The following is a 22575-nucleotide window of genomic DNA, read 5'->3' as shown; positions in this document are numbered from 1 at the left end:
CAATAATTTGAAACCATGGTTTGGGTCAAAACCATGGTTTCAGAAGAAGTGAATTTATTCTGCTTCTGGCTCAAATTGGAGAGATGATTGTGTATGTCAGAGTAGATCTCAATAATAATATGACTTTAATATTTCTCAATTATTTTTTATAAACATATTTAACCTTATATCTTATAAACATATATACACATATTAATTATTTATTAATTATATTATCTTATGTATTATTAATTATGTTGGTAAAAACTATATTATTAACAATTTTATTCCTTCAAATTAAAATATATCATAAAATTTATCTTGTATATAATTATCATATTAACTTATGTGTTTTTAGTAATTTGTATATATAAAAAGTACTTCTGATAACAACTATCCAAACACTCTCACTTCTCAAAATCATTTTTTTACAAAATCTATTTTTCACAGAATCTATTCTCTAAATCATGGTTTGGTTTCATCCAAACACACTCTAAGACGATAAAAACCAACGGGGGAGAGAGCATTGGGAAATGACCACACTAAACTTTTCTAAAAAGAGATGTGGCTTCGTTCATAGTTTATAATAAAACACAGAATCTTCTGATACTTGCTAATTTTAAGTTAAAATAAGAAGCAGGAATGGAACAAAAGAAGTTACTTTAACAGAGTAGGTGAGAATTTTCACTGGAGACGACGAAGACCTACGGAAATCCAAGCATTTGACCCCCCACGAGACATTCTCTTTGCCTTTTGGCGTTTGCCATTGGTCTTTGCAAACCGCACCTTATTACTCAACACAACCACTCATTACATTTGCTACTTCCTGTAACAACAATCAGTAACAATGGAAAACAGGCTCTTTAGGTTCAATGAAACCGACCCATTTTCTATTCTTTCATCTTTTAATTAATTCTATTATCATGCATGCTTCTGGAGTCCAAGTGACAGCCAAAAAAATATGCATTCTTATCATCACACGCCGTGGAAAAAGTGTCCAACCACTCAGCGAGAGAATAACTCACAGTTTGAGAGAACCCTTGACCCTAATAATAACCAGAAACCGCATTCATGTGGACGAAGCGAAGTTGAACCCTTGTTCTGGCCACATGCCTGTAACCATTTCAGGTGACTCAGTTCATGCAAGACAAAACAGTTATGTTGCACCTAATGCACTGCTACCTCCCATACCAAATGTAAGAGTTAGACAAAAAAGTTACTTCGATACTCAACATAATATCTCAATTTATTTTATTTCCTAAATTTGTTATTTTTTTCTTCAAAGTATCCCTATTGCACATAGTAAAGAGGTTCTAATCAGCAGGCAGTTACAATGTATATATGATTAGAAAAAGTATTTTAGGAAAACTAATATATATTTGTTATGAATAACTAATTTAACTAATCTTCTTAATATTAGCAAATTAGTTATCTAGATAACAGAAGGAGTAGGATATGGTAGCAGCAATTCAATCCTTGGGTGAAAAGTGGTGAAAAGTGAAAACAAGAAATGAGTACATGATGAGGCAGCACTTTGTGAAAGCAGTAGTTTCCATTAACTACATGCTTAACAAGATGCTGTGCTTGCCACAATTGGCAAGTTGTGATCTATTTACGCTTTTTTACCATTTCCATAGCTTGGATTTTTACTGTTGAATCACCATTAATGGATTCTCCACCCAAGTTTTCACCCTTTCCAGTCTTAACCCAGACAAAAAGCTCCACCCTCAATAACATGACCTCCTTTCTTGTCTCCCGATTGACAAATATTTTATGATACTTGGCCTCTCCACTAGACGATCCCACCACACCATTCGTGTGCAAAACACTAAACACACATAAAAGCAAGATTTTTCTGGTTTGATTATTGTTCATCAAAATATTGTTCTGCATGATGTACCAATCAGGAGGCTTTCCATGGACAGAACAAAAGGACAGGTCCAGTGGCAACTTTCTTGAGCATTTATTTTCTGGTTTAAGATATCATTACTGTGGAATATATATAATTAAGCCTAGCCTAGCCTGAGGGAACACTTGAGTAATCTATAGCATTGCAATGATAGGACGTTGAAGTAGTTTTAAAATATGAATTGTTGCGATGTTGTGTTGGTCAAAAGTGGGCTTCTGGCATCATTTTAGATGCTTACATTAAATTTTTATAAGCATTCTTTTCTTTACTGCTCTTTCCATTACTTGCATTATATTGTCTCTCTCTCTCTCGTTCTCTCTCTCTTCCTTCTCTATCACTTCCTTATCATAACAGGAAATTACTTGATTCCTGTTTAACTGTGATAGATATCAGAAAGAGAATATGGGGTGCTGTATGTAGAAGAGATTCGGTCTTTGCATCTCTTGTTCGTGCTGCCTTATTCAATACTACTATTATCTTCTCATTATTTTTTTATTTCATTGTCCTTGAGTCTCCATTTCTTTATTCAATAATCAATTACTATCTGGACTATATACGTTTTCGGCATGGAAATCTGGTTCTTATCTGAGGCTCCCCATGACTCAGAAACCTTCATCTTTTCCTTTAAAGTACGCGATCCTATTGTCAAAATTGTGCAGGAAAGATGCGAAGCTTCAATAACAAGAACGTTATCACATATATCATACCACAAAAAGTTTTAAAGGAAGCTTGCAGTAACCTTTACAATCAGCAGCATCTCTTTCAATCAGAAATATATATATGCTTGTTTATATGTATGTATGTACATATATGTGTGTGTGTTGAAGAAGACAATCTGTGGAGTCAGTACTGGCATCTGATTTTCAATTTTCAGTAAAAGTGGGAGCATTCCTCCCACTGTATATATATTGACATGAATATAATTATGCTATTCGATCGGGTTGTTGCTGACAAAATGGTAGGTTGACACATGGTATCTTGCTTTATGCGATCATTTAATATAGTTGTAGCTTTAATCGCAGCATTATAATCTGGACGTTTTTTAAGTCAGAAGCCAGTTCGCGCCTTTATGCTCTCTGAAACCCATAAAGTCTGCATTTTTTCTGTTGCTTTTTGCTGAAACTGTAACTAAGTTGGAAATCACAAATAATAATCCTATCCCTTTATTACACTCTTTTATGAGTTTTCTCTCTTCTCTTTTTGAGTTCCATTTACTACTGTTTTACTTTCTATAGTCAGAATCACACACTTCCACTTTGAATGGATGTTATCTGATGAGATTACTCAGTTGCAGACCAAGAAGATAGGAAAAGTTGGGGTTTGAGGACGAAACTAATCATGATTAGCCCACTCCTCTTAATGATAATGCTGCTTAAAAGAACTTAAATAATACGAGATGATAATCATTTCCAGAGTTTTTAAATAATTCAATTAGCCAGCAACAGCAGCAAGCAAATTAAGGGCAATTTAACTTGAGTTCATCATCTGACAGCGTGCTTAGCAGAGAAAATATATTTAAAACCGTGATGGTTAGACTCAAGAAGAGTAGGGTTAACGCATGATTAAGAGTTAATCAAGAATTAATGATTTGACATCACTAGAGCGTGGAGTCATAACCTAGTTATTCAGAAGCATCTGTGCGTGGAATTTCACGAATTTTGACTCATGATTGATTGGAGGAGAAAAGTCCCACTCCAGAAAATTTACTTTGAGAGAATTATATTATATTTGCCACTTGAGAAGCCATCAAAGCAGAATGAAAATCTTTTCTTGTTTACATTGATGCGCCCCCCAATTTAGGCATCCTACAGTCTCAGAAAGGAAAGTAGAAACAGTAACAAACAAAGCCAACCATCTTTTTTTTTTTTTCCTTCCCAATTTTTGTTTTGTTATAGCTCTATATGACCAATTTGTGCGGGCAAGCATGAATTTGATCGTAATGAAGACGAGCCAAGTTGACAAATTGGCTGAGTTTAAAAGCTAGCAAGTGAAGAAACTAGAGCATATTCCCCGCCTTGATTGATATATCTTTGCTTCTGGCAGCCATTTCGATTTTTGTTATATGGACTTGGAAACTGTGGTTCAATACAAATCATTGCATATATCTTACATTTCTTAATCAACCTTGCTTTTGTTTCTTTATAAATCCTCAGGTCATTTTGAGTTTGAGACTAATCTGTGTCCAAATATGTTTTCGTGATTCAAACTTATATCCTCCTACTTAAGGGTTGAGACTACTTACCATTTTTGATATCAATATGTGAAATCTCTTAATTTACACGCATATATTATATAAAACCAATTTTAAAAAAAATTAAAAGTGAAAACATAACCTTCAATTGGATCTCGACAAATGAGACCAAGTTGTTTTAACATAAAAATTAAAAAATTACTCATCCATCAACAAATCAGCCTTTTGAGCTCGAATTATTTATCACAAGGAATTTTTTTTTATTTTCTTGAGTTCAAATGTTGTGGTCATTTATAATTTTTTTTATAATTAATTCCTTCATTATTTATAATTTTATAGCAACACGAATAAAGATTAAAGGTGAGAATATATTTAACGGGAAAAACAAACGACAGACTGGCTCCCCACAACTAAAGAGGAGGGAAAAAAAACGAATTCTAAACTGATGATCCAATATTCGTTGATTCTTATCTGCTCTATGCCCTCATAATTTTATTTTAATATGTATCGTACGTATAGGGTAATGTTTATTATGTTTGTGAAAGTTAGAAGCAGCATGCGATGCTCTTTCTTTCCCTTTTTGTTTTGTTCTCATTTTTTGTATATATTATTGCATTCTTTTTTTTTTTCCGGGACATTTCACGAACATACTTTGATTGATCATAATCTTATCTCCAAGTATAATTCTTTGTATAGCTATAACAAAGATATTTTCTATAATTTAATTATTTAAATTTGTTGAATGCGAAGATTTACTGTATTATTTTTAACTCATAAATATACAATAGAATTCGTTCAAAATCTTATATTAATATATTGATAATTAGATTTATAAAAAACTAATTTAAACTATCTTCACTTATGAATTTGGAGCTAATGATTTTTTTAAAGATAAGAATAAGATGCAGTGAAAACTGATAATAAATAAGATTATTATATATCTCACAAAAATCATAAAATCTACTTGTTGATAGAATATTTGGTATTAATATTTTTATTATTTTAATATTTAACTTAATCTTAAATTTAATTTGTAGTCCTTCTTTATTAAATTTAAATGAGTATTGCGCTTTGAAGCACATGAACTAAATATACCACCAGCTTAAGATTGCAAAAGGTACTGATACTTACATAATTGAGGGGAAAAATCCCTAAGAGAGAATCATATACTGAATTCATGTACATAAATTATATGAAAAATCAATAAGGGTAAATGAAGGAGGGTGAAACCTTGGGGGGGCGAGTGAATACCAAACCTCTATTTTTTTATTACTATTATTATTAGTCTTTATAATTTGATCGAATTTTGGTTTTGATTATTGTAGTTTTAAATAGTTGGTTTTGATCCTCATAATTTTGATAAGAATTTGATTTAAATTTAACGAATAATCTTTATACTTTTGACAAGTTTTGTTCTTGGTCCCTATACTTAATCTTATGCCTGGTTTTTATGAAATTATAAAGACTAAAACCAATTATTTAAAATTATAAGAATCAAAACTAAAATTACATCAAACTATAAGTATCAAGAATAATATTAACTTTTTTCATTTATTCTTGTATTTTCTCACTCATATCTACTTCATCCCCACTACATATCTATGCCAAGAAATTTAAAAAAAAATAAATCCCACACTACATATCACCAATAATAATAAGTGTGAATAAATGTAAATGTAAAATAAAAGAGCTGGTGGAAGGCCTTTTGGAGTAGGATTAGCTAAGCGAGCAAGGGGCCTTTTCTTGTTCTGACGCTGCCAATTGATGATGCTTTTGCTTCTAATTCCCATCTCAATCTCAAAAGCTATGGTATTGGAAATGAGGATCTCCAAAACTGTTCAAGTATTGTCCTCCTATCATTCTCAACGTCATCGATTCTTGTTCTTCATGCAACCCTTCGAACTGCAATCCACATTCGTCAACTAAATCAAAAACTTGCTTCTTCTTCAATCCCACTGATAATAAATGCTAATCACACTGTGTTCTGTAATAAAAACTTGAAAAGCAACAGTTTTTAATGCTTACCCAATACTCGTCGTCTTCTTCGTTTCTGGTTGAACATGAAACCCTGGAATTCTCGCCGGTCTCGTCGTTTCGTGCGAATCTGCCACGTATGCGTGGCCGATTGTCTGCCAGTGTCTTCCGGCAAGCATACTGGTGCCAAGTAAAACAGAGCAACCTCCGCATTCAGAACTTTATATATAGAAGTAAATAAAAGGGTGTTCTGGCCTCTGGCCTTGTAATTTTTTGTGCTTAAATTTACCTTAATCGTCTTGTTGAAGTTCCTCTGGCCTCGCTTGGCTCTGTACTTCGAGATTTTCTCTTTTCTTTCTTCGGCACTGTAACGCCCCACTTTGAAGTTTGCTTCCTCTAAGAACGAGCCTTCCCTGTGGTTCGTTTGAGTAGAGCCCATGTTCTGATGATAGAGAAACAAAACCATATTTATGGGAACTGAATATAAAGGAACCGGGCACTAGTTGGCAATCCAGAAGAAAGATCAGAGACTAAATTAACCTGCAAGTCTCCTGTACTGCACACTCTTCTTACTTGATCGTTTTCAGGAGAATTCACGGTCTGGCCTTGAAAGTTTGAGGAATCTATGAGAGTATCATAGTGGGGTTGAAAGAGAAAACCAGGCTTCCCATCAAAACAGTTGCTGCTGTAACTCCTTTGAATGGACTTGTGTGCATTTTCAGAACCATTGTAACTGGGAGGAACAAAGTTCTGGTTGCCGTTGTAATCAGCACCCATTTGTAAATCTTCACTCTTCACAGAGACATTTCCAAACTCAGCTCCTAAATTTGTTGCAGTTGATGAAAGATGCTGCTGATAAAGGCTCAGGTTTTCCAGGTGGGTGCTTGGAGGAGAAAAGGAAAAGAAAGAAGAGGAAAAGGGGTCAAGAGAAGAAGAAAATTCGTCCAGTTTGTGTTGTTGGTATGTTTCGTTGTCTGGAATCTGATGAACGACGTCTGTGGGGCTGAAGAAAGGGAAAGGAAGAGGGTCAGAGAAGAAAAGGTCTCCGCCTTCATCAAAGGAGGCCATGTCTGAGCTCGAATGTCTGAGAAGAGAAGAATCAAAAGCGTAGGCATTTGAAGACATTGAAGCAGAATTCATGAGTGACAGAAATGAAATGAAGCTCTGAACTCTGAAGTCCTGAATCCACGAGAGCGACTGACAGAAGCTGTTTGTTTGATACGATGAAGATAAAAAAATTAACTTTGGTTGGCAAGGAGTACTGTTTTGTCTGTAAGGGTTTGGTCTTTGAATAATTTATGCCGAGGCCTGCTATTCATGGAACAACAAGACATTCAATCCCAATCATCTCTTTTCTCTCTTCCCCTCCTATGGACGTTATCGAACAGCACAAGGAGAGACCAGTCCCAGCTCCGGTTTATATAGGAGTTGTCTTTGCAAATTTGCCCCTCTACTTTTGATATTCTCGAAATTCTTGCTCCGCCTCCTGGTCCTTTTCAAATGATTCCCCGTGGGCGTAGAAACTTACGTCCATTTTTTGTTTTTGTTTTTGTTTTATTTCTTTCATTCTTACCAAAACAGCTACGGAAAGTTTTGTTTTTGGCCATCAATGTTAAATCAAATGTCACTGTTCGAGCCAAAAATATAAGGGAGAATGACATTGAGGTCCCACAGAAGCCAAAATACAGCAAAAAGGTCCCCTGAAATGTCATAATTTTTCTGAAGTCCCAAAGGGACTTAGATGCAATTTTCAGAATCTGTAAATTACTCTCTTGCCCTGCCCTAAGCCATCAGAAACGAAGCAGCAGCGTTTCATTTTGGGTGAGACTTCCCGCGCAATATGCTTGAGAAAGAAGACATTGGGAAAGAGGGAAGCAGCCATTGATGATGAAATATCCTCTCTATTACCATTAGTGAGCTCCAAAGAGCTTCCATGTGAATCTCCACAAACTTTCAGGTGTGAAACTTTCTTTCCTCTTCTCTCCTACTTTCTTGACAGATTGTGCTTTTGTTTGGAAATGGGGAATGAAAAAATCGTTTTTGTGTTTTTGGGTTGCTTGTGGGTGGTTTTGGAAATGGGATTCACAAGTTAATCAATAGAAAAGCTATGTTTTTGGTTGGTGTGTGTTGGTGATTTAAGTTGGGTGTGTAGGATAATCATAGGTGCTCTGTTTTTGAGTTGCTTGTGGGTGGTTTTGCTCTGTTCTGATGCTAGTTCAGTGGCAAAGGAAGAAAAAGATGAAGGTTAGTGAGGGTAGAAACCCTTAGCACGAAATGGGACTGTGTTGTCAATCAGGCCGCGATTGTTGTCAATGTGTGCCGCTACACTTGTCAATGTAGCTCCTTAAGTTGTCAATGACAGTTGCGTGCTGGTTGATGCAAGTTTCAGTTACTGATGGTATTTCAAAGCTTTTGTTTTTGGTTTAGGATTCAGATGTTAATGAATGGAAAAGCTGTGTTTTTGGTTGGTGTGTGTTGTGATTTAAGTTGGGTGTGTAGAATGATAATGGGTGCTCTGTTTTTGGGTTGTTTTTGGGTGGTTTTCCTCTGTTCTGATGCTAGTTCAGTGGCAAAGGAAGAAAAAGATGAAGGTTAGTGAGGGTAGAAACCCTTAGCAGGAAATGGGACTGTGTTGTCAATCAGGCCGCGATTGTTGTCAATGTGTGCCGCTACACTTGTCAATGTAGCTCCTTAAGTTGTCAATGACAGTTGCGTGCTGGTTGATGCAGGTTTCAGTTACTGATGGCGACTACGTCTGGAAAACATCTATTTTGCTTTGTTCACATAGGGGGAAAGTTTATAAATGATGGAGAAGATAATATGAGATATGTGGGAGGTAGTGTAAGAACAACCAATGTAAAGGAGGGCACAAGTTATGAAGAATTGAAAGAAATTATATCATCAATTGCTGGAAAAGAAAGCAACTCATTTCTTCTGAAATTCTCTGTTGTGTTTGATAAAAAAACTTTTGTGGAGTTGGTAGATGATGATGGGGTGGAACATTTGATAAAGTTTAATGAAGAAAGTGGTCATGTGTATGTCGAAGAAAATGAAAATGAGGACCACATAGAAGCAACAAGAGATAATACAATGGAGGAGCAAGATGTGTAAGTATAGTTTAAGAAAACTGTTATTGTGATTTCTTAGTATGTCAGTTGTTACTGTATTGCTACCAACTTGTCAATACATGCACCCTGACTTGTCATTTTTTGCAGGATTGATCAATCATTTGGAGGTGTCAATGAATTGTCTATGTCTCCACCTACCTTATTTGATGTGATTGGAGAGCCACAATCAATTCCTTGTGCTGTTGAAATGATCCCAACACCTACACCACAAATGAATTCCACAAAATGGAAGGATTTGATTATTGGAGAAGGACAAATATTTCCAAATGCCACTACTCTCCGGAAAACATTATACAAGTACAGCTTATGCCAGAAGTTTTCGTACGTTTTCATTAAGAATAATCAGCAAAAGATCATTGTGAAGTGCAAGGTTGATGGTTGTCCATGGTATATGGGTGCATATTCAATGGGAGCACATCAAGATACTGAGTTTTTAACTATCAGAACGTACAAAAGTGAACACATTCATCATGCACAGGACAACTTAATTGTACCTCACTCAGGAAGGTCAAACTTAGCTGCTTCGATTGTGATTGATGACTTGAGGTGCAATGTTGACAAGAGTCCTAATGAAATCAGAAAGGACTTGTATAAAGAATATGGAGTGCAATTGAACTATACTCAAGCATATAGGGTTAGGAAGAGAGCACTAATGGAATTACATGGTCGAGTAGAAGATTCTTATAAGGTAATCCCTTGGATGTGTGAGAGACTCATGGAAACTGATCCTGACACAGTTGCAAGATGGGAAGGCTCAGATAGCAACCGATTTGAGAGGCTATTCATTGCATATGGATGCTCAATTAAAGGCTTTGTGGAAGGTTGCAGACCAATTATTTATATAGATGGATGTCATTTGAGTGGTCCTTACAAAGGAACTTTATTATCAGCTTGTGCATTTGATGCAGACAATGAGTTGTTTCCTTTAGCATATGGTATTGTTAGCGGGGAAACAAATGATGAATGGACTTGGTATCTACAGAATCTGAAAGAGATAACCAGATCAGCACAAGTGACAATTGTCTCAGATCGGAGTAATGCTATTATCGGTGCTGTCAAGACAGTATTTGATGGTGATAGACATGCTTTTTGCTATCGACATGTGAAAGAAAATTATAGTGCGCAGTATGTGAAAATCAATAGAGGTGTGAGACGGACCTCAGAAAATAACAAGGAGAATGCACTTAATTTACTTGATGGAATTGCATATGCAAGGCATGATAATGAGTTTAATGTTGCAATGGGAAATTTAAGATTGTTTTGTCCTCAATTGGCACAATGGGTTGAATCTCATGGGGATGTGGATAGATGGGCGCAAAGTAAATTTCCTTTTAAGAGATGGGATAACATCACCAATAATCTTGCTGAGTCTTTTAATGCATGGATGTTGAAAGAAAGGAAGCACGCCTTGCCGGTTTTGATACAAGAGCATCAAGAGAAGTTGGCCAAGAAGATGGTTGCTAGCAAAATGGGGATGAAAAGCTGGAAAAATGGTGTAGGACCCAATATTGAATCAAAGTTGTCGGAACAAATAGCAAGAGGTGCGTGTATGGAGGCAACATATTATGGTGATGACCATATTTCGGTGCAGACAATACGTGAGGGACGCATCATCTATGTTGCTGTTGATCTGATTTCTCACAGATGCACATGTTTGGCATGGCAAATGAGTGGAATACCTTGTCCACATGCTTGTGCAGCAATCAAACTAGTTCACCGTAGTGTGTATGATTATGTAGATGATTGTTACAAATTGTCCACACAGGAGAAAATATATGCAAATAGCATGAGGCCAATTGCAACACATGATTGCCCACAGCCTGATGCACCTACTGTGAGTCATATGCTGACCCAAACATTCTTGCATCCACCGATAACCAAAAGGCCTCCAGGAAGGCCAAGGATTAATAGGATAGAATCTCAGTTCCAAAATAAGAAGGTTTATCATTGTGGAAGATGCAAAGAGCCTGGACACACTGCCAAGACATGCAAGAACCCAAATCCCAGCTGAGAACATATTGAAGTCAGCTATTTTTTGTATATGGATGTGAAGAGAATATTTTGTAAATGGGTGTGAAGGAAATTTTTTGTAAATGGATACACACCACTGGTTAGTTTCATTATGACATGCAACCCCTATATTTTTTTTGGGATGGGTTGTGAAATAGGTGTAGTTTCATGTATATGAAGGTGTAAATGAAAGTTGGCTATGAATTGGCATGTTACATTGTACTGTCATTTTAGTTGTCATTACCTGCACCCTGAGTTGTCACTAGACCTGTAATGACTTGTCAATCATTGCACTACGACTTGTCAATGAATTTGCTGATGTAAGTTGTCAACAACATGAATTCAAGTAACATAACCTTTTTTACCATGAAATGATATTTACAATCACTTTGTCATATTATATTTTGGTTGTATGGTCATATATAATCATTATTAATGAAGTGTCAAAAACTTACCTCTCCCTTGTCCCCTGTCAGTGGTGGCTCTGTGACAACACTGTCACATGTCAATGGCGCACTGTTGCTTGTCAATGACAACACTGTCCCTTGTCAATGGTTTATCCGGTAACTTGTCAATGGAGCTCTGTGACTTGTCAATGGGGCACTGTGACTTGTTAATGGCTTCACTGTCCCTTGTCATGGTTGCACTATGACTTGTCAATAGGGCACCATGACCTGTCAATGGGGCACTATGACTTGTCAATGGAGCACTGTGACTTGTTTGTGTGAACACTGTCCCTTGTCAATGGTCGCTGTCAAGAGAGCATTGTGACTTGTCAATGGAGTACCGTGACTTGTCAATGGTTGCACTATGACTTGTCAATAGGGCACTATGACTTGTCAATAGGGCACCATGACCTGTCAATGGGGCACTGTGACTTGTCAATGGAGCACTGTGACTTGTTTGTGTGAACACTGTCCCTTGTCAATGGTCGCTGTCAAGAGAGCATTGTGACTTGTCAATGGAGTACCGTGACTTGTCAATGGTTGCACTATGACTTGTCAATAGGGCACCATGACCTGTCAATGGGGCACTGTGACTTGTCAATGGAGCACTGTGACTTGTTTGGTGAACACTGTCCCTTGTCAATGGTCGCTGTCAAGAGAGCATTGTGACTTGTCAATGGAGTACCATGACTTGTCAATGGTTGCACTATGACTTGTCAATAGGGCACCATGACCTGTCAATAGGGCACCATGACCTGTCAATGGGGCACTGTGACTTGTCAATGGAGCACTGTGACTTGTTTTGAAATTCTCATATCACTTGTCATTAACTCCTGTTATATTAGTTGTTATTTTGGATAACTGACGTTGTTAATTTCATAACCAACCATAATATCTCTGCACATATATAATAGAAATATAATTAACAATGTAATAAAACCCTAACAAATTAGTATTACAATGTGATGACAAAGGTAATAATATTATAAACATAACCTGATCAGTTTGTTACAAAATGACCTATTTGCTAATCATCTTAACAACACATATCATGGGCAAGAGAACAAAAAATTCATAGACTACTCTATCTCCTCTTCTTGGTCTTGTTGTAGTCCGATAGCATCGACATCACTTCACTCCCATGTTCATTACTTGGATGGGTTACCAACCACCACAAACAGCCAACCTTCAAATCTTGTAGCTCATCATTAGAGTATCGTGGCATTGTATATCCTGCATCATCCCGAACGGTGCCATCCCACTCTTGTAGCCAAGAGATAACATGAACTCCACATGAATCACTACCAAGCAAATTGAATATGTTAGTACCTTGCAATTGTTATTGTGAACAAAAACAACATAACACAATCGAACAGAACATCTACACTTACGTATCATTCTGCACATAGACTTTAGCCCATTTCACTTCGTTGTCAATTTTGTCCTCATTGACAAACAATTCTGGCTTAACAGCACGTAGCATTAAATGGAAACAGTTCATCTGCAAAAAAAACACACACGCATAATGAACATGCAGTGACGAGGGACAGAACATCCAGTGACAACTCACAGAGCATGTAGTGACAAGGGACAGAGCATCCAGTGACAACTAACAGAGCATCTGGTGACAACTAACAGGGCATCCAGTGGCAACTAATATATCATCCAGTGACAAGTAACAGATCATTAAGTGACAACTAACAACTAATATATCATCCAGTGACAATTAACAAATGATCCACTGACACCGAGCACAACATCCAGTGACAACTACCAGAGCATGCAATGACAACTAGCCCAGCATCCAGTGACAACTACGACAGCATATAGTGACAAGGGACAGAGCATACAGTGACAACTAGCATGGCATCCAGTGACAAGTAACAAATCATCCGGTGACAACTAGCACAGCATCCAGTGACAACTACGAAGCATATAGTGACAAGGGACAGAGCATACAGTGACAACTAGCATGGCATCCAGTGACAAGTAACAAATCATCCGGTGACAACTAGCACAGCATCCAGTGACAACTACGACAGCATATAGTGACAAGGGACAGAGCATACAGTGACAACTAGCATGGCATCCAGTGATAAGTAACAGATCATCCGGTGACAACTAGTACAGCTTCCAGTGACAACTACCAGAGCATGTAATGAGAACTATGCAGACTGCTACTAACAATTATAATAGTCATTGACAAGTGTAAAAGCTGTAAATAACTACTCACAGTTTGTGTTGCCATGAACTGTTTGGGGTCGAACTGCCTTTTACTTGTCCTTTTCTTCTTCTTCTTTGCGTCATGTTGCTCACCCCCTTCTTCTTTGCTTCTTCTTCCTCGGCTTGTAATCTTATGAATGTGATGCTATCAACCAACGAGTCAAGGGCGTGGAAGGTCATGGTCTTTGTCTCAAAAACATAACAAAACCAATGATCTTCAAATAGAGTAGGACCAAAAATGAAATCGCAATCCCCGATATTGTATCCAATATATTCAGGTAATATTTCTCTTTGATGGTCCTCCCATTTCCACCTTAAAGGATTCGCCACCATTTTCTGCATGAAATCTGCAGAAAATATATGACGGTTGACTCGCCCATCTTTTTCCTTTTGATCTCCAACGAATGTCTTCGCCACCATAGTCATAAACTGAAATTGCAAATACAAACAAATTACAACTACTTAGCATGCAATAACTCACTATATTATTAACTATGTACGTGTGACTCACCCTGTCGTTTATCCATCTTCTACGTTGGAGACATTGCAACTCACCACGGGTTAGGAAGTATCCATACATCGATACAAAGTATCTAACACAAATGAAACAATTATAAAGTTAGTAAATTCAGTAAATTCTGTAACATAATACAAAATTGGTCACCAAAACATAATACTTACTTCTCTTGCTCCTCTTGGCTACACCTTGCTGTACACATGTCAAATAAAGCTTGCCTGTCATCAATTGTTCTCTTTTTCCCAGCTTTGCTTTTAAATTCCAGAAATGGAGACCTAAGAGCTTTCCCCTTACTTATCACCCTTGTAGATTTCCTCACATGTTCACTCCCTTCCCCTTGGGTGGCCTCATCCACTTCTTTGTCCTCTTCATCTTCTTCTCCTCTTTTATCTTCTTCTTCATCTTCTTTCTCCTCATTTCCCTTCTCTTTTTCCTCTTCATCCTCTTCTTTTTCCTTGTCATGTGATTCTTGTCCACCCATCTCCTTTTCTGATTGAGCTTCTTGCTCTTCTTCTTCATTTCTATCATCTTGTGATTCAGATCCTTCTTCTTCATTTCTGTCATCTTCTTCCTCATCCTCTGAATCACTTCCTTTCTCAACTTTTTCCTCTTCTGCTTCAGATTCTTCTTCCTCATCTTTGTCCTCTTCACTTACATTGCCACTACCCTCCATTAGTCTTGACTGAAGGGCCATCATTTCCTCCCCCAGCATAGACACTAATCGAGTATATGTCTTTTTTATCTCCTATACAAATAAAATTCAGAACAGTAAGCAATAGTAGAAAAACAAAAAATTAATCATTAAGCCCACAAGTCCACATACCGGGTGAGTTAAATTTTCAGGATCAAATTTGGTGGATTGCTTTGCCGGATGCAAGAGTCCTCGATTGCTTTCCTTCTCCTCCTTAACTCTTTGCTGCACTTTCTTTTCATCCCAATATGCAACAGCATCCTTTACATGTGCAGCTTTTGTTTCTCCCAATGGAAAATTTTGTAGACAATATAACTGCATGTGACATGAATGATAAGTTAACAGCAACCATTGACAACATTCACACCATCAAATGACAACAGAAATATACAAATTATTGTAGCACTTACCATTAGGAAGTATAGACAACCTGGCACATTCTTCTTCTTCTCAGTCAACTTGCCTTTTTCCAATTGTTTCTTGTACACTCCAATCCCCTTATATAGTTCATGCAACACATAAGAGGACCAATCAAACTTATCCAATCTATCCTTTGTTGATAGTATTACCTTCAACAAATAATCACCGACACAAATACTTGCATTAGGACATAACAATGTTCCCAATGCATACATGACAAACAGCACCTCAAAATTTTCATCTTGGTTCTCCTCACTCAACAATGATGCTATCTTCTTGTATGGAATATTGCCATACACACTCCTCCACTGCTTGAACACTTCATCTTCATTATTCACAACTACTTTAATCTCTTCTCCATCAAATGGTAGCCCCAAAAATTCATGCACATCTTTTGTCCTCATTTCCCTTCTCTTCCCTCTTATTGAAATGTTTTTTGATGCAAGATCCAATGCAGACATAAACTCTCCACACAATTCTCTTTGAATTGTGTGGCAACATACTTCCACTAGCTTGTCAAAACCTATCTTCTTCAGCCTGTCCATTAGATCCTTCCTTTCTTTGATTATCTTGCAAACTTGCATAAATTGTTTTGGTGCACATCTAGTGTAGAAAGGAACTATATACTTCTTGGACTTTGTGGGAGCTCTTTGTTCCTTAGCTCTGTTACAATACTCCTCTTTTTGCTGTTTAGATAATTTGTCCCAAGCATTTCTCACATGTTCATTCCTAGATTCAAGTGATTTGTATTTCCTTGAGCCTTTCCTATGGAATTCCTCTGTGAATAATGCATACCCAGAAAAATTACAGCTTCTTTGTTGTGCACTTTTGTTGGTTCCATCCTTCCCCATCTTTTTAAAAGCACTACGAAACAAAGAAAAAAAATTCTGACACTTTTTTGATGATGTGGCATGATAACAAATGATGAATCAAATTAAAGGTTATGGATCAAACAGCACTAAATCCATTTCTGTAAATAAAACCATCAATCATGCCAAAATTATTTCTTTTAAGAGGCTATTTTTCAATACTATCAATTCACTAATTAAATGGTATACAAATTTATTGTGTCCGTGCCCTGCATATTCATTGTTGTTGTTCAAAGTGGAGGGTAATATTTGTTTAATACAAGGATCTAAAAACACAGACATAAAGGCGGGTGGGTGAATAACGGCTGGATTTTCCCTGGTATTTCATCATACAACCTAATGCATGTGCCCTGTAATTTGTATCGTAAGGTTACCGAACAACAAAGTTCCACATATAAAGCCATCACAGAGGTTCAAATAATCAGTTATCCAATTTGAAGTAATTCTATTTTTCAATCATTATGGCTCCTGAAAGTTTCAACATTGCCGAACAGAGCTACAACAACGAACAATGACCAAATACCAAACTCAAACACAAAAATCCATTGCTTTACTGCTTACCGTGACAACAATGATTCCAACCTCCGACGATGCTTTCAGACTTCGGTTTCGGTCTTCACTACAATGATTCCGACCTCTGACGACGATGATGATTCCAACCTCGGTTTCGGTCTTCAATACAGGGAGACGCCAGCACTTCACTTCAAACACCAGGACGACCTCCACTTTGCTTCAAACACTGATGAACGGAGACGCCAGCACTTTGCTCCGCTTCCCTTCCAAAACCGGGACTTCGCTCCGCTGCGCTTCGCTCCGCCACGCCAAAACAGAGCCACCACGGCAGGCTTTCAAGGACTTCGGTCACGATTTCCGGTGGGTTGTGAGTAGATTTGAAGCAGCACGGTGGGTTGTGGCCGAATTCTCAGCACGAAGGATTTCGGACAGGACGAAGGCGCCAGACGATTTCTTCGGTCGGGGTTTCAAATTCACTCAGCAATTTCGAATGGTCCGTCCAAAAAAATTCGAATGGGAAATCATGAGTAAGGGCAAATAAGTCATTTGAAGATTCTAAAAATTGCATCCAAGTCCCTTTGGGACTTCAAAAAAATTATCAGATTTCAGGGGACCAATTTGATGTATTTTGTTCTCCATGGGACCTCAATGTCATTCTCCCAAAATATAACCAATTATGATCATTCCAATTTTTTTTTTTTTGAAAAAATCAGTTGTGAAAGTTCGAAACAAAGAAAATGATAACTTTGGAGGCAATAATTAGTTAAAAATGATTTTTTCAGGCTAAAATTATACTCCTTCAATCCTATTTTATAAACAACAACTACCATATCTCTTTTGTTCCTAAATATAATCAACATTTATAAGTTGTCTTAAATTTTTGTAGAGAATTTCTTATTTTGCCCTCATTAATTACTTATTTTAATATTCAATATATTTATTATCTTATTTCGCAAACTATCATCTCTCCATTACACATTCTCTTTCTTCTATAATTCTTTTTATTATAATAATTTTTTTATTATCTCTTTTATACTCTTCCTCTTAGATATTTTATAGAAAAAATTTTATTTTTATATATTTATTATTTTTAACTAACTTTAATTAGTATTTTGATTTGCATGATCAGCTCGGATGTTACTATTAAAAAAAAAAAAATCAGAGGAGTGATTATTAATGAATTAAAAATTAATAATATAAAAGGGGAAAAAAAATCTCGGGCCTTTACGGGTCAGCTGCGTCGTGGTCAATATGGCTGGTGGCTGAGCGAGCACGCCAATTGAGAGCTGTGCTGTTCAAGTCTCGTGGAAGCCAATTTCGAAATTCCTTGACTCTGTCTTCGATAGCCGGTTCCTTTTGTGTGTGTATATACAGTGGCATTGCATTTGCAGGATTCCCTGAAAATTATCGGTTCTACGGTTGCTTTTGGGGGGTAATAGTTTTAGTCGCTGTCAAGACCGGCGGAAGACATGGCGTCGCAGGAGCACCTTGAGAAGATGCAGCTTCGTCAGAATTATCGGAATCTCTGGCACACCGATCTCATGAGGACCATCCAGGCCGACACCCCCTGTATGAAATTTCTTCCCCTGCGAGTTTGTGACGGGGAATGTCACCCCCCCGGCCCCCACCATTATTATATTTGATTCTCTGAAACTGACTGTAAAATTAAATTTTGTGCAGATTGTTGCTTTGCGTTGTGGTGGTAAGCGATCTGGATCTTTTCGTTATCTTGCTGCACGGTTATTGATTATTAGACGATTTATTTTCCTAGAGAATGGGTGTTCGCATTCGATTCCCAGCTGTTTGTCATCGAGAGATTCAGATCTAGAATTAAGATTTTTGACTTCCATCGTCATGACTCTGCGAATTATCTATCCATAAGCCACCGATCTTTCCATATGCAATCTGGGTCTTTTGGCTACTGTATGCCTACTTTGATTTGGTCTCGTGGAGACAATGATATACGGATACAAATTACTAGACCTTGTGCCTCAAATTTTCGGAGAGAATGGAAGTTCGCTTTTGATTTCCTGCTGCTTATCATTTTAAACTTTTAAATCTTGGATTGAGAGCGACTTGCATTGACATATGTTGACTTTCGAAGTATATCTTTCCCAGTGAGTATAATATTGAAGATGGAAGGTCACGGTTGAAATTAAATCACTTTGTCGAATCCATACCTAAAAATTGTGTCTTTCATTTCTTTTCAATGCCGGTAGCTGAGTATTATTTCTTTATTTGATCATGATTGTGCTGTCGCAATGCATGTCGGGGGCGAACCAGAGGGTTCAGATTATCCCAGGAAAGGGTGGACTGTTGTTGAAATGGCTATTGGGGATCTCAGTCTTTAGCCATCGAGACGATGGGATAATAATATATAGGTCCCGAGTGAAGAGGTATCTGGTGATTGTGCCTTGGTGTATTGCGCGGTTTCCTGAGGGAACTGCTGTTAATAGCTCAAACCCCGGAGTACCGACCCTATGGATGGTGCTTCCTTTTCTTAGCAATTTCATACTCGTGATTTCTGAAACTAAATTTGACGTTTTCTGAGACTGATCGTAGACTTCTGAGAACTTACTTGTTATAATTCATGAAATTTTACTCTCCATCAGGGGATAGGATTTACGTCAATATGTATCATCATTGTAAAAAGATAAAATAGCGTCATTTATCTTCAAAGTGGATTATAGAAAACTAGTCTGTCTCTATAAGGAAACCATATTGTTACTTTGTTTTGAGGCACAGTTAGTGTCTGTCAATATTTCTTGTTCATCCAAAAGAATGGAAAGACGAAGTATATGTTGTCTTGCTTCATGAAGTGGTGTGGGTTTCCTTTGTAAAGTTCTTGTTAGATTAGATCATAGCATGTCTTCTGTGGATACTGTATACCTTGAGCATAGGAGCCATCTCTTCCATAATGTGGTCAAGGCTAAAAGTACGGACCAAATTGTCATTGACAGCGAATTCACCTTCAGGCTTTATCAGTTTATTGGAGAGTACCAGGTGTCCTTGCCGCATGACATGTTCTTTAGGCATTTTCATTAAGAAGTTTACATTCCCAAATAAGATTATGGACTTTCCAAAGTTTCTGAATGACCTGGTTGTTTCACCTGTTTCAGTATATGTGATCTTTTACTTTTGTGCTTGTCAATTCAGTCATAAAATTATAATAGTGTTTTTTATATCTCCAATAACCTCATCCGTTTGACCTTTTAAACAACAGCTGTAAAAGCATACTTGTGTATGTGTTTTGCTTCAAGAAATCTAATGATATTGTTTAATTATAGTGCACCATGCGTTTCATACCTGCTCCGCAAAAGAGCTCTCTACGATGACATGTCAAGGTAATTGTTAGCTTGATGCTGTTTCAGTTTTTTAAGCTTGTAAGCTGACTTACATAACCTGTTATTGTGATATGCTGATGTCTTTTTTGTTCCAGATACACATGTTGTGCTGGTTACTTGCCTTGTAGTGGGAGGTGTGGAGAAAGTAGATGTCCTGAATTTTGTCTTTGCACTGAGGTATGTTACTCTGTGTGTGTTTCTCACCTTAATGTACGGCAGAAGCCATGGGTGTTAAAATGGCTTTCCGCTCTGTGTTTTTTTTATAGGTTGTTGAGTTATCACTTAATTGAAAAGCTAGATTTAAAATCAAAGGTTGTGCCTGTGTGGTACTGAAGTTTATGTATCAGGTGATTTTGCTTAAAAGAAATTGACTAAAAAACAGAAAGTGACATTTAAATTGGCGGTTATGTAAATAAAGAGCATGCAATGTTTGGACATTTTCAGGATGGTCTTTTTTTTTCTTCTTTCGAGACTTGCTCTCTACTTTGACGCTCTTTGGTTAATTTACATGTGCTCTCTCTTCCTGTTAATTTTGCTATGATGCTTCCATTATTGTAGGTTTTCCTCTGCTTTGGAAATTCAGTGGCCTCAACTCGCTTTCTGTTGCAAGATGAATTTAACATCCAAACTACGCAATGTGACAATTGCATTATTGTAATCTCTCTCTCTCTCGCTCACTCACAAACGCATGCACATGAACTCTAATGCCAATATTCTGTTGGTGATATTCTGTCAGTGTTTAACTTTCCTTACATGTTTAGGGTTTTATGTTTGTCCTTCAACAAGTTGCATGCATATTTTCCATAATCGCAATGATTGTTGGAAGTGATGAAATTCAACAAGCTTCTCAGTTGCTAAACTGTCTGGCTGATATGGTGTACTGCACGTAAGGCTTCCTTTCCTTTCTCTTTCATCTTGCACTTTTATTCAAGAGGACATTTTACTGATGTATGTTAAATCTTGTATGCAGGGTCTGTGCATGCATGCAGGTGAGTTTGTTAAATAATAGGCACGACCCATTAGTGTATCTTAACATCGTGTAATGTGTTACATCACACATAGCGAATTGTATTTGCAGACTCAGCACAAGATTGAAATGGACAAGCGAGATGGCAAGTTTGGGCCTCAGCCAGTAACGGCTCCTCCTCCTATTCAACAGATGTCACGCTTTGATCAACCAGTTCCTCCTTCAGCTGGATATCCACAGCAACCTGCATACGGACAGCCCTATGGTTATCCACCTCCAGCTCAGGGCTATCCTGCACAAAATTACCCCCCTGCTGGCTATCCTCCACCGGCATATCCCCCTTCTGGTTACAGTAGGTGATCGACATTGTTATAGAATGCCTTTTCCTGCTCTCCTGTTCCGGTTGAGTTTTTCAGTGTCAAAGCATTACCATTTCAAACTTTGCCTAGTTGGGTAAACATGTGCAGGCAGTAGCATTGTGGGCCGAAATGCAATGGCTACGTTACATTTCTCTCACAGATTTAATATCTTCTGTAATGACGAGACTATTTGTAGCGTTGTTCATTCTGAGCCCTTGTGATCTCTTTAAACAATTTGGGTTTGATGATGTGCAATTAGTAGTAGTCTAATTAACGATATGTTTGCGATGTCATGGTGTGAATGTGAGGTAGATTATTAGTTTACCCATCCGACTTCAAGGATGTAATAACAATGAGCTCTGGCTTTCTTCGACAACGACAATACTAAGAAAACTTGCTTTTGGATAATTCTTTTCTGTTTTTATTCTCAATGGCTTGATATGGATATGATACCGAGTGGGAGTATGGGCTGGCATGTAATGAGTGGGTGAATAATGAGTTCAGAGCCTTTTGAAGATGAGAGGTGAGGTTATATTATGAGGATGCTTGATTGTGAGGACAACGTTCTCTACTCTTTTCTTTTCATCCTTTTTCTCTGTTTTCTCCCTAACTATGAGATCAACATTTAAACAGTTTAAATTTGATTAAATATTTTTTTTTATTGCCATTTTGAATTGTTCAGATTAGATTTTACCAATTTTGATATAATTATTTATTAAATTTGAACTACTAAAATATTGGTCTAATGGTTTTTTGGGGGGGGGGGGGACTGAAGGAAAGAGAATAGCAAGAGAAGAGAATCCTTTCCCTTAATCATGAGGTGTGAAGAAAACAATTCTCCGCCTCAATGTCCGCAAAATGATGTGTTTCAGCCATGAAAGATGTCGGGGAGAAAAAAAAAAAAGGGCTATCGAAACCGAATAAAGAGTTGCCATCATAGCAGCGGAAGTTCAATAATAGCACCAGGTGTCATGGTCTATTTATTTCATCCCCAGCCCATATTCCCATCAATGTTGGGCTTTTGTCTTACGGTTT

The 22575-nt window shown here is 37.3% G+C and overlaps 3 protein-coding genes and 1 long non-coding RNA gene across 7 annotated transcripts; 2 read left to right on the top strand and 2 right to left on the bottom strand.

Moving 5' to 3' along the window:
* Positions 1–5677: 5677 nt before the first annotated feature.
* LOC114725146 (zinc finger protein CONSTANS-LIKE 4-like) lies at positions 5678–7416 on the bottom strand. 4 transcript variants are annotated; one of them, XM_028911630.1, is made up of 5 exons: positions 7169–7416; positions 6594–7135; positions 6343–6495; positions 6105–6233; positions 5678–5981 (listed from the first exon to the last, which is right to left on the bottom strand). In XM_028911630.1, exons 1-5 carry the CDS (start codon positions 7191–7193, stop codon positions 5877–5879), a joined length of 954 nt encoding a protein of 317 aa, XP_028767463.1. In that variant the 5' UTR covers positions 7194–7416; the 3' UTR covers positions 5678–5876. The 4 variants fall into 4 exon arrangements, with proteins under 4 accessions (XP_028767463.1, XP_028767462.1, XP_028767464.1 ...); XM_028911629.1 differs by having other exon boundaries at positions 6594–7416; XM_028911631.1 differs by having other exon boundaries at positions 6627–7416.
* A 1727-nt stretch (positions 7417–9143) lies between these two features.
* On the top strand, positions 9144–11192 carry LOC114725153 (uncharacterized). The gene is made up of 2 exons (XM_028911638.1): positions 9144–9160; positions 9269–11192. Exons 1-2 carry the CDS (start codon positions 9144–9146, stop codon positions 11190–11192), a joined length of 1941 nt encoding a protein of 646 aa, XP_028767471.1.
* A 2979-nt stretch (positions 11193–14171) lies between these two features.
* On the bottom strand, positions 14172–14454 carry LOC114725151 (uncharacterized). Its single transcript, XR_003738402.1, has 2 exons — positions 14372–14454; positions 14172–14289 (listed from the first exon to the last, which is right to left on the bottom strand). It is a non-coding gene; the product is annotated as an uncharacterized LOC114725151 (long non-coding RNA).
* A 3666-nt stretch (positions 14455–18120) lies between these two features.
* On the top strand, positions 18121–21948 carry LOC114725149 (uncharacterized). The gene is made up of 8 exons (XM_028911634.1): positions 18121–18439; positions 18551–18572; positions 20158–20214; positions 20310–20391; positions 20773–20868; positions 20976–21100; positions 21185–21203; positions 21293–21948. Exons 1-8 carry the CDS (start codon positions 18340–18342, stop codon positions 21539–21541), a joined length of 750 nt encoding a protein of 249 aa, XP_028767467.1. The 5' UTR covers positions 18121–18339; the 3' UTR covers positions 21542–21948.
* Positions 21949–22575: the final 627 nt, after the last annotated feature.

The sequence above is a fragment of the Neltuma alba genome, unplaced genomic scaffold (genome assembly GCF_004799145.2).
Source record: "Neltuma alba isolate B1F8T4 unplaced genomic scaffold, ASM479914v2 tig00012228_pilon, whole genome shotgun sequence".
Taxonomy (NCBI): domain Eukaryota; kingdom Viridiplantae; phylum Streptophyta; class Magnoliopsida; order Fabales; family Fabaceae; genus Neltuma; species Neltuma alba.
This window is presented reverse-complemented; position numbering and strand designations above follow the sequence as displayed.